The following is an 11809-nucleotide window of genomic DNA, read 5'->3' as shown; positions in this document are numbered from 1 at the left end:
TTTTTTGTCGATTTAAGTCAATATTTTCTAAAAAATCGTCATTTGGGGACTCAGCTCGCGGTAAACAGGAGCGAATTTTCCAGGATGGTCCTAGAACAAAAAGTGCTTGTTTTGATAAGACAAATCGATACCAAGATGTCGCATTTTGAATTTTCAACATTTCATGAATCGATCCGGCCTAATAAACATGCTCAAAACGGCCTCAAAATCGTCCCAAAAACATTTTTTCGAGGTGTTTTAAATTTTGACCAATTGCAATACTTTCCCCTTACACACTTAGTGTGCGTGGAAAAATAAAACTTTACCTTTTAACTGAATCCGAAATTTTCATGAAAAAGGACCATCTTTTCAACTTCACAAAAGACACTAAATTAATTATTTCTCGTCTGTTTTAGGCGAATGTCCAAAATACTCGATCAACAATTAGTGGAAAGGTTTGAGAGAAAGTTGATAGAAATCGACGAATCGGTTGCCCAGAACATGATTTTGAAGACTTTAGCCTGTTCATAGTAAAGTGAATGTGCTATTCGATTTAGATTTGATCGGCTGAGAATAAAAGTGACTTTAAGTTTTTTTTAAACCGTCTCCATCTTATGTAAATCCTGTACAAATTATGAGACACTTTTAAGATTTTTTCTGCTTAAAGTCGCTTTTATTACCAGCCGTACATTTATACCAATAAAAACGAATTTAATATTGTATGTTTTTTGTTCAAACGGCGGACGTCTGAATTCAGTGCAAAAACTTTCTATACGTATGTTTTACTAGAAACTGTAATTGTATTTTAAAAAAGTACTTCGATTTAGCGCATGTTTTGATAGGCAGGTAGCCTATTGGTTAAAAGTTTATTTAAAGTTCAAAATTTATACAATACACCAACAGCACGCTAATAAAGCACATTTCTTAGGTTTTGTTTTCCTGAATAATATTTTTTTTAAGCTTTATTTGCATTGAAGTTCGTGCATTATTCTACTTTGGAAAATGAACATAAAACAAATAGTAACTCTATATTACGTAGGTTGCTCCATAATTTTTTTTAAAATGGTAATTATAGTGTTGCCCGTAAAGTTTGATGTTTTGGTATGTATTCGTGCCCTGAACCTTTTGTCGTACGAACGCTATTTGTATTGTTTACAGTGACTGGTAAACTGCGACTCAACAAAAAAATGAATTTTACACGTGAAGATTTTCGTAAAATGATTTACTACGATTTTCGAAGTAAATTATCTCAACAACAGTGTTTCGATCGACTTCATTTGGCCTTTGGCAATGAAGCACCAACCCTTCAGACAATTTATAACTGGTACCGAGAATTCCGTTGCGGTCGTAGTTCGCTCAAAGACGAGTTTCATACAGGTCGTCCAAAATCGGCTGTTGTGCCACAAAACATCGATGCTGTCAGAAAACTGATTATGGAAGATCGTCATGTGACCTACCGTGAGATTGAGGCATCTTTGGGCATTTCATCCCACAGCATACATACAATTTTGCATGAACATTTAGCCGTAAAAAAGATTTGCTCTCGTTGGATCCCACATAAATTGACCGATGAACAAAAAATGGCTCGTGTGAGTTGGTGTAAAGAAATGCTCAAGAAATTCAATCGTGGTGCTTCAAAAGACGTTAATAAAATCGTCACTGGTGACGAATCGTGGATATATGCCTATGAGCCCGAAACGAAACAGCAGTCGACTGTATGGGTCTTCCAAAATGAAGATAACCCAACGAAAGTTGTTCGAGCAAGAAGCACTTCGAAGCGAATGGTCGCCTGTTTTTTCGGGAGAAGTGGTCATGTGGCAACCGTTCCACTAGAGGATCGTAAGACCGTCAATTCTGATTGGTATACCACCATTTGTTTGCCCGAAGTGTTTGGTGAAATAAGAAAAAACAACCACCGCCGCAAAATAATTCTTTATCACGATAATGCGAGCTCTCACACATCTTTTCAAACTACTCGATTTTTGACCGGTCAAAACATCGAACTGATGGGTCATCCACCGTACAGTCCTGACCTGGCACCCAATGACTTTTTTTTGTTCCCAAGCGTGAAGAAAAAACTACGTGGTCAACGATTTTCGACACCAGAAGAAGCAGTTGAAGCGTTCAAAACACACGTTTTGGAGATATCAGTTTCGGAGTGGCACGAATGCTATGAAAAATGGTTTCATCGAATGCAAAAGTGTATCGATCATCTCGGGGAATATTTTGAAAAACAATAAAACCATTTTCGACAAAAAACAACTGTGTTATATATGTTTTTAAAAAAAATTATGGAGCAACCCTCGTATTAGCGGATATAAGTTCAACACTAAAGTTAAAAAACCTCACAGATAATTCTAAGTTTTCGCGCAATAGGCATTTGTACATCTACTTACCACCAATTTCTTGCTTTAGCAATAATAATATTGTTAACACAATATTATTTCTATTCTTTATGTTAGTTCACTTATAAATTGTTCCTTATTTTTCTGCTTTTATTTCAAAACCATTTTCTGAATAAACGATTATGCGTTTCTAATCTATTTCATTTGAAAAATTCAATTATTCACTTGTTTTAGGATACACTATTGCTGATGAAAGTATACTCAAAAACAAAGATTATCTAGGCAAATTATAACAACGAATAATTTACGAGATAAAAAATAACAAAAAAATATCGCATCGGATGAGAAGTTATTCGACATGTGACCACATATAGATCACTATAGATAAGATAAAATATATATATAGCAATCAAAATGTGAATGGAGTAAATGGATGCATTGACAAATATCCATCAAGAGTATATAAAGAATGTCACTAATCAATTTAGGTAAAGCAAAACGATTTTAATTTTTACATCTTATATCCAACGAAATTAACATAAAAGCACATTTTCATTTATGTAATTGTAATTATAAATTGTTTATTTGTATATCATAATTTTGTATTCTCAGTTTGATCGTTGATAAATTTACTTCTAAATCAATTAAATTTTTATCACTGTTTGGCATTTTTTTGATATTAAAATCGTTGAATGACGTAAGCATCTAATTCAATCGCTCATATTTTGTGTAATCAGTTCTCCTAATTGGTATATCAAATAGTGGTGTTGCTCTAGTATCATGTACTGAATCATAATATTTCATACTGTTTGAAACATAAGTTGACTTTAAATCTCCGTGAATAATTTTGAAAATAAAAGACACTTGCGCCATCTTGCGTCTCTTCTCAAGAGTAATCATTTGCAGAAATAGTAGTCTATTTTCGTATTTAGGCAGTCTAAAATCGTTCCAGGCCATTGCTTTTGTATTGACTCTATTCTTTTGCACATATTGTCGTAGTGTGGATTCCATATTTCAGATCCATACTCAATAATTGGTAATATAAATGTAAAGTAAAGGCGTTTAATTGTCCATGGGCACAATCCCTGCTGTTGAATTTTAACCAAGCCAATCTTGATTTTGCCTTAGCAACAGCATGCTCGACGTGCGATTCGAAATTCATCTTCACATCAAGCAATACTCCCAAGTCCCTCTTTACTTCAACTCTTTCAATTTGCATGCCATCTACGTTGTAATTATATTCATATTTCAGTGATCCACGATGATATGATATTATTTTTGTTTTGTTAAAGTTTAACTTTAATAAATTGCGCCCATAGTAATTTGCTACACGATCTAAATCTCTTTGAAGATGAATGCAGTCATCTTCTGATTTTATACATTTTGAAATTTTGGTATCATCAGCGAATGAGGGGATGCATGATTTGGTCACGACGAAAGGTAGATCAATCACAAACATGATAAACAAAGTTGCGCCAACGGGATAACCTTGACCAGTACCAGAAGTTACTTCGATTGGGTCAGATTTGGTATCTCATATCTTTACTATTTGTCTACGACCAGACAAATACGATTGAATCCATTTTAATAGCTGTGTATTCAATCCCATGATGTTTAGTTTCTGAATTAGTAATTTTTTATTCACAGAATCAAAAGCCTTTACGATGTCCAAATATATGGTGTCTGTTTGATGTCCCTTTCCCATGTTGATTATCGTATTCGATGAAAATTCTGCCAAGTTCGTTATCGTTGACCTATTTTTGATGAACCCATGTTGAGTTTCGTGTACCATGTTCTTTAGATATTGATTGAGATGGTTCGTGACTATCGAATCTAGAATTTTTGACACTATACACTGAAGAGCGACACCACGGTAATTTTGAACGTTGTTTCTGTCACCGTTTTTGTAAACCGGTCTGACAAAAGACGTTCTCCAAATCTGTGGTACAGTGCATGTTTCAAGAGATTCTTTTAACAATGTTGTGATTTGCCCCTGCAATGAAACCAAACAATGCTTGATAAATTTATTTGGTATTTCATCAGGACCACTGACTAGATCATCAGGGAGCACGAGTTGTCATTCTATTACTATTTATGTTTGTTTTAGCGTTAACGTAAATAGTTGAGCTATCGTGCAACAGATGTCGCTGTTCTCTGTGAGTTTTATGCCGGTTCTATGTGCCAGATCGTGATTTAGATGATATGGAATGCGATTTTTTTCTTTCTGATTTCATAACAGAAAGTTGAGTAGTATTTGAGAATTGATGAAAATAATTTTTTTCATTTTAAACGATTTTTTACTATTTACATGGGAGGCTTGTATGAAAAACACGAAGGCCGCTGAAATGGCAAACGCCAAAAAAAAAAAAATCTCTTTCACAACTGCTTGATGCAAGAATTTAATCATATTGTATTTATTTAAATTATTTTGGATAAACCACCAAGACGAAGGAACGCTGTTCTTTTTTACGGCCAAATTTTCATGCAAAATCGTGTGTATGCTTCTCATACTAATGCCCAAGGATGCCTCAATCTCACGGTATATGATATGACGATCTTGCTTTATCATGTTTCTGACAGCATCGATAGTTTCTGGAACAACAACCGATTTTGGACGACCTTCACGGAATTCGTCGATGCGCGAATGACGACCACGATTGAATTCAGTAAACCAGTGATATACAGTGGCCTTGCATGGAGCTTCATCGCCAAAGACCAAATGAAGTTGATCAAAACACTGTTGTTGAGATACACCCAATCCAAGGCCGTAGTAAATTATCGCACGAAAATTTTCACGAATAAAATTCATTTTTTTGTTGAGACGCAATTTAGATGTCACCGTAAGCAATACAAATACCGCGCGTATGACAGAACGTTCTGAGATCGTATATGCTACCAAATGTTAAACTTAACGAATATGACAATGGTTTGTATCGGACAACACTAAATATTGCCAATTCTAGAAATATATGGAGCATACGTTAAAGAAATGAAAATTGATACCGCTGACTTTTGGAAAGGGGTTTTTGCTAATTTCTCAGTTTCAAAAAATTCGTTGCGTAAGTGGTTTTGGTCTGGAGTCGAACATTTTTGGGAGGCCGTTTTTGAGTTTTTCATCAATCAATAATGATTTATACGTCGTTGGAAAGGTAAAAGACTCACCTTTCCGGATCCGAAGTCAGAATGGAAAAATTTTCAAAAATGTCCGCCAGGTGGCGTGTTATGTGGCATTTTCGGCGAAAAATGACCATGACTTTTTTCACGTAATCCCAATTTAAAAAAAAATTGCGTACATAGAAAAAATAAAAAAACTGGGCGTTTGTTGGGGACCAAATATGTGATGATTTGGCGTATGTGTCATATCTGAGAAAATTCGTTTTTTTTTTTTTTTTTTTTAATACTACGAAGTAAAAAAAATTTTCGGCAAATTTTCAATTTTTGGCCATTTTTGATCACAGGTATACGGGGTGTTTTTTAACAGAATCACGTCATTCTTAGCTTATTGGAAAGTAATTAAGGTCATCTTGATGAAGCAATAAAGAAATTTTGAAAAAAATCCAGCGGAAAGGGTTATATCAGAATGACTAGACCTCAAAAATGGGGAAAAATCTATGAAAATCGAAGTTAATCGTCATTTATCTTGAAGAAATGTATGTCTTGCTTCGATTTTTTCTTCATAGATCGAAAGCGCACTCAATTTTGAGTCGATATGCATATTTTGAAACGAGAACATTCTTTTATTTGGTGAAAATTGGGAAAAGTTTGAACTTAAGCGGCCACCTATAATTTAATATCTTAGTAATCAACTACAATATACTAGGTTTTTACTTTGTTTGTTCACTTTGACAACTGATTTTACATAATTCGGACCCGGGGGGGAATTCAATGGTGGTAACCGTTTTGAGAAATTAGTTCATTTTTTTAGGTTTTTCGGCTTGAAACCATTCTTTTCGAATTTACGTTTCCATATTTTTTGCGGCGAAAGAGGCGACGCAATAATAAAATTTTGTACATATTTGAGTGAACGCGTCACTGAAAATTTATATCAGATCATTTTCAGATTTATAGTATTGCGTCACACTGGGAACTTCGAAAGAAGTGTTTTACTTTTCCGCACACACCTAGTGTAAGGTTAAGTATTGGAATCGGTCGAAAAATTAACACCCTCAAAAAACATGTTTTCTGGGTGTTTTAGGAGCCAGGGAACACGAATCAGTCGTTTTTTCGATGTCCGAATGTATGTGCGTGGTACCCTGTACGCAAAAATTTGTTAACACGTTAACTTTCAAACAAGAGAAGTAATTCAAAATCTGACTTCGATTCTGATACAAATGATTTTCGACACACTTTTCATACAAAAATTTCAAAAATTTTGGATTTTTGTATGAAAGCCATGCGTGTATGATATCGCAATGAGCTGAAACTTTGCACAGGTTATTATTATCACACAAAAATAACATTCTGAGAGTTTGAAGACATTTCAATGCATATAAAGGGTACCTCCCGAACAAAATTTTGGATTTTTTGCTCAAAAACGAATCTGCAAATTTTCACATCATTACGATATCATACAGGCATTGAAAAGTCTATCAAAAGTTAATGGTATCGCAAAACTTATATCAGATTCAGTTTTCTCATGAATTCATATTTACGGTAAAAGATACGTAATAAATACATGTTGTGGATCACAGTGCGGAAAAGTTCATACTCAATCAAGAAAAAAGTGAAAATAAAAATCGATCATAAATGGTGTTTGACTTTTATTTTCAATTTTTTTCTTGATCGACTTTTATTTTCACTTTTTTCCTTGATTGAGTATTATTTTCATAACATTATTTGAGATTTTTTTTTTCTTTTTTTTTGAGATTTTTTTTTAAATTATTATCTACTTTTATTCTAAGCGGATCATATATTTTGATATGATTTTATCAAAATGATTTTATCAATGCTTATATTTTAGATTTATCTATAATAATTGACTTCCACAAAGACCAGTAGTTTTTTTAAAACAAAATCAGTTTTCGATGATTTACTTTTTCAAATTATTATTTATGAACTATACACCCAAGGAGTGATTCACGAAATAAGAATTTAAGTAAATTAGAGAATATCTATACATATTAGGAGAAATAGTAGACAGCTCCGTCCCTATTAATAACATTGAATGTCACACTGCAAGGACGGCCAAATGGTAAAAAATGGAAACTATGAAAGACATTTTCAAAGATTAATGTTGCAGCCAGTACGCTTCGACTCTGTTTCTTTATGTAATATAAAATCAATGACATTTAAGAAAGAATATAAAAAAACAGACGAAAATTTCTTTCTTCTTGTTGAACAAGAATCTTTATGTTTCTGTTTTTTTCTCAATTCTACTGTTTGTAAGCTAAGATTAGTCATGATCATTGTTTTTTGTGTACCTTGACAATAAGAAGCAAACACGAAATATTAGTATATTAGCAAGAAATATGCGGAATTAGTAGCGTGAATCGAACATACACACTGGCTTATTATAACAGAAACGATAGCAAATATTCATGATAATTAGTGAAAAAGTTAGACATTTAAAATGACAAAAAATCAGAATATAAACTTCACAAAGAGTGCATACTTGAAAGAGAATTACAAAATAATTAGTAAAAATGAGAAATCATCCTAGAAATACACGTCGTTGAAATAAATGATTTCTAAGTTTTTTCAAACAAAGGCAAACAAAATTTAAAAAATTCCACTCCATTTATTATTAAATGATTCTGCTGGTAATATATTTTGCTGCGGAAAAAGATGTATATGTATATCAAGATATGTTGATACCTCTGGAATAGTTTGTTTTTCATTTAACACCAATATTTTTATCAATATTTCCGTATAAATTTTCATAAAAATTGATTCAAACTGAGTATTTAATGTCGTTTTTTTACTTTTATTTTACATACCTAATGCGTCAAAAATGTTATTGGAATGGATTGTGTTTTAAAGAAGTGTGCCAGCAGCAGTGACAACATCCAATCCCTCATATCAGTGGCCATCAAGTCCAATTTTACCGCCAATATCAAGTCGAACACCTCATTTAGTGCCAGAAACCAATGTTCCAACTAATAGTACTAGCTCTGTATGCATAACACCGGCAACAACAACAGGTCTCAATACCACTGTAATTTTTACAAATCAAACAAACATTACACATAACGCGAGCAATAACACTTACAATAACAGTATAAATGATAGTAGAATTGTAACGAGCGCCTCAAATACATCATTTAGCAATAGTAGTGAAACAACGGCCAATAGCTCAATACCCACGTCAAATCGAACATACAGCTGAACGGAGCTTAGACGGCAATCTTCGAGCACAGCGTCTTCAACGTCAGAACAAAATAACAAATATTCAAAGAAACGAATTCGCGTTACTCGTGTGTAAGTGTTAGTTTTTAATCTTTACTACTTTATGATTTGTTCATTTTTTTTGTGATGAACAAAAAACTACGAAATCTTTTGTCAGCTACTGTGATCGAAGATTGACCGTTCTTGAAAATATATGATGATAATGATAACAAATATCCAAAAAAAAACATGTGTTTTAAAAGAGATTGCTATACAATTATAATTTTTCGCGAACTTAGAGGTTATCATAAGTTCCTTTTAATGAAGATGGAATTTCAGAAATATATAAGAAAGTAACTAGCATTCAAAATATAAGGACATTATTGTTAAAAGATCCACAAAATAAGGATCTAATGCACACTCCAAAGGATCTAATGCCACTTTGGATTATTCCAAAGTAACAAAATCTGCATACATGTATATACAGGTGGCGCATATAATAGGGCCACTCTTAGGGGGTGGGAATTTTGAAAAACCCTTTGGGGGGTATGTTGGGGGAAAAAAATAAAAAATTTCTATCTGAGCAGACCTCTCAAATCTTACAAAGTCAATTTTACACTTTTTTGGTTCAAAATTTGTGAAAAAACGTGAATGAGAAAAATATCGATTCTAAGGTAATTTTTCATGCTGATTCCGAATTTTTGTGTTTCAGGTCAAAAAATCACATTTTGGGGGTTTTTGACCCCCCGACCCTTTTAAGGGGTGGAGGGACTTGGAGGGCGGGGGTCCTAAAAAATTTCTATCGTCATTCTGAACAACTTTGTAGTACATTATTTTTTGATCCGATGAACTTTTGAAAAATTTGGGGCACCCCCACCCCCCTGGGGAAAAATTCAAAATTCTGCTCAGATAGAAAATTTTTATTTTTTACCCCCAACATACCCCCCAAAGGATTTTTCAAAATTCCCACCCCCCAAGAGTGGCCCTATTATATGCGCCACCCTGTATATCGAATCGTATTAAAGAATATGTGAAAGCACATGAACCTAGAACTATTTAATGAACAGAACGAATTGAAATTTGTAGCCTTATAATAATAATAAATAATAATTTCATATTGCTTAGGAATAAAGAATGTTTTCATTTATAATTAATTTTAATCAATTAAGTTTGTTGAATACATCGCAGTTTCGAAGGATACCATTGGAAAATAATTTCATAAGATCGGCAAGTTATCTAGGGGGGAGACACCAAGAATAAATTCCGAATCCACTATATAAATTACTAATCCAGCTATTCCACTAATCCAAAAACACAAATGTGAAATCGAAACTTTTTTTCCTATTCCATGCACTGTCCCACCATAATCTAATCACGATCTAAAGCTTTATCAATTTTTCCGATATTTTCATGTTGTTCATAATAATAAAACTTTTCGTTTTTAAACATAAAAAATGAAAAATCTCTTGCCAGTTTTGGCATCAAATTATAGAGCCAAAAGGTTTCTTGATGTTGATCTTGATACTAAGAAGAATAGAATTATGTAATTAGTCTTGTAAAAATGCCATCGTATTTCAAATATTTTTTCTCATAAATCATGAAACAATAAAGAGAAAATAATGAAAATTCAAAAATTGTCGTCGGTTTCATTACATACGGATTTGTGGAAGAAAAAGATATTAAAACAAACCTACAAAAAAAAATTACTTCACGAAAAATCATTGAAATTTTTCACTCCACTACGTGCGCTTCGGACGTTTAAAATAAATGCTGGAAAATGATAGAAGTTCTGCCAACTAGAGGTGTCAGCGAACGCGTTCGTAGAAAAAAAAGTTCGTTCGTATAAAAAAAATTTGTTCGTTGGCACATACAATTGAATGACTACTACATTGGAACAAAAGCAATCTTGCCAACCAATGTCAATAGTGCACGTAGAAATGTTGATGACTGTACATTCTAAAGAAATCACAACAAAAAACGAACCTATTTCGAAGTAGTAACAATTTTGATCATAGAATTCATTAAAAACGGAGAGTTTCAAAATGAGTTTAATATTAAAAGTGTAGACATTTAATGAAAAAAAAATCAACGAAAAATGGCTTTATATCCAAGTAGTTCACTACAGCAATGTTGTAAACAAGACTCATAAGTAACTATCGACCAACTTTTAATTAACTTTATTTTAATTTAACTTTAATTTTTCGGAATCGACTAGTCTATTATTCAATTTAATTCATAAGTGAATGGTTAACTTTTTAGAGTAGCTACTGAGTAGAACACTTGAATTTTATTGAACAATAAGAAATAAACGACTTAATGACCAAATAAAAAAATCTATTGTACAATGAATAGACATAACATTTTATTCATATACATATTCAGATTTATACAATAGATCAAAAAGAATCTCGAATATATTAATATTGTTATTTTTATTTAGATATTAACATAACCAGGAAGTGATAACCTAATATATGACAAAATAGTCTTCGCAACATTAAAATTTTAAACTTGTTCAGTTTTATTCGATTATAATGCAATTATCAAAAAATCTATTTGTATTTATTTTCGTATAGTAAACTTCAAAATACCATATATTCGAAATTATTTAAAAAATGATTCGATTAATGTAATCTCGAAAGTGACACCTTTGTAGTCCACTTTCAACGAGCGAATCGTCTGACGTAGTTCTTTTTTATGATTGTTCGTTCGTTCGTAGAAAATGATATATTCGCCATGTTCTTTCGACTGAACTCTGAACACGTTTGGTGTATCCTGTAATTTCGTCACTCGCGCGAACTGCCGTCCGCTGTGATACGTTCGAGTGTCCGGAATATATTCATATCTTCAAAAAAAGGTAAATCAAAACAATGTTTGTTTGTTTAAATAAATAATATAATAATGTGTAAATATGATTTTTTACAGTTTTGTTCGCGTTTGTTTGTACCTTGAGTTAGTATTAGAAATACAAAATACTTCTTCCGAAGTTCCCATTCTGGCGCAATACTGTAAATCTGAAAATGTTCTGATATAAATTTTCAGTGACCATTTTGTATGTAGATGAACGAACAGAATATTTCCAGTAATCATGACATATTTGGTCCCCAACAAACGCCCAGTTTTTTCATTTTTTCTATGTACGTAAATTTCCTAAAATGTAG

General features: G+C 32.7%; 1 protein-coding gene across 1 annotated transcript; it reads left to right on the top strand.

Annotated features, from left to right (window-relative positions):
• The first annotated feature begins 2660 nt into the window (after positions 1-2660).
• LOC116351949 (GATA zinc finger domain-containing protein 12-like) lies at positions 2661-9535 on the top strand. The gene is made up of 2 exons (XM_031784105.1): positions 2661-2812; positions 8304-9535. The coding sequence occupies exons 1-2, from the start codon at positions 2754-2756 to the stop codon at positions 8647-8649; spliced, it is 405 nt and encodes a 134-aa protein (XP_031639965.1). The 5' UTR covers positions 2661-2753; the 3' UTR covers positions 8650-9535.
• The last annotated feature ends 2274 nt before the right edge of the window (positions 9536-11809 follow it).

The sequence above is a fragment of the Contarinia nasturtii genome, unplaced genomic scaffold (assembly GCF_009176525.2).
Source record: "Contarinia nasturtii isolate CC-2019 unplaced genomic scaffold, AAFC_CNas_1.1 Cnas_scaffold_6664, whole genome shotgun sequence".
In the NCBI taxonomy this organism is placed as follows: domain Eukaryota; kingdom Metazoa; phylum Arthropoda; class Insecta; order Diptera; family Cecidomyiidae; genus Contarinia; species Contarinia nasturtii.
Note: the sequence above shows the minus strand (reverse complement) of the source record. Positions and strands in the feature narration are given on the sequence as shown.

What these genes read in the sequence shown, in the direction of transcription:
- LOC116351949 (XM_031784105.1), top strand. Translation starts at nt 2,754, where the DNA reads ATGGATGCATTGACAAATATCCATCAAGAGTATATAAAGAATGTCACT. An exon ending in AATGTCACTAATCAATTTAG is followed by an intron (nt 2,813 to 8,303) that starts GTAAAGCAAAAC and finishes TGTGTTTTAAAG; the next exon opens with AAGTGTGCCAGCAGCAGTGA.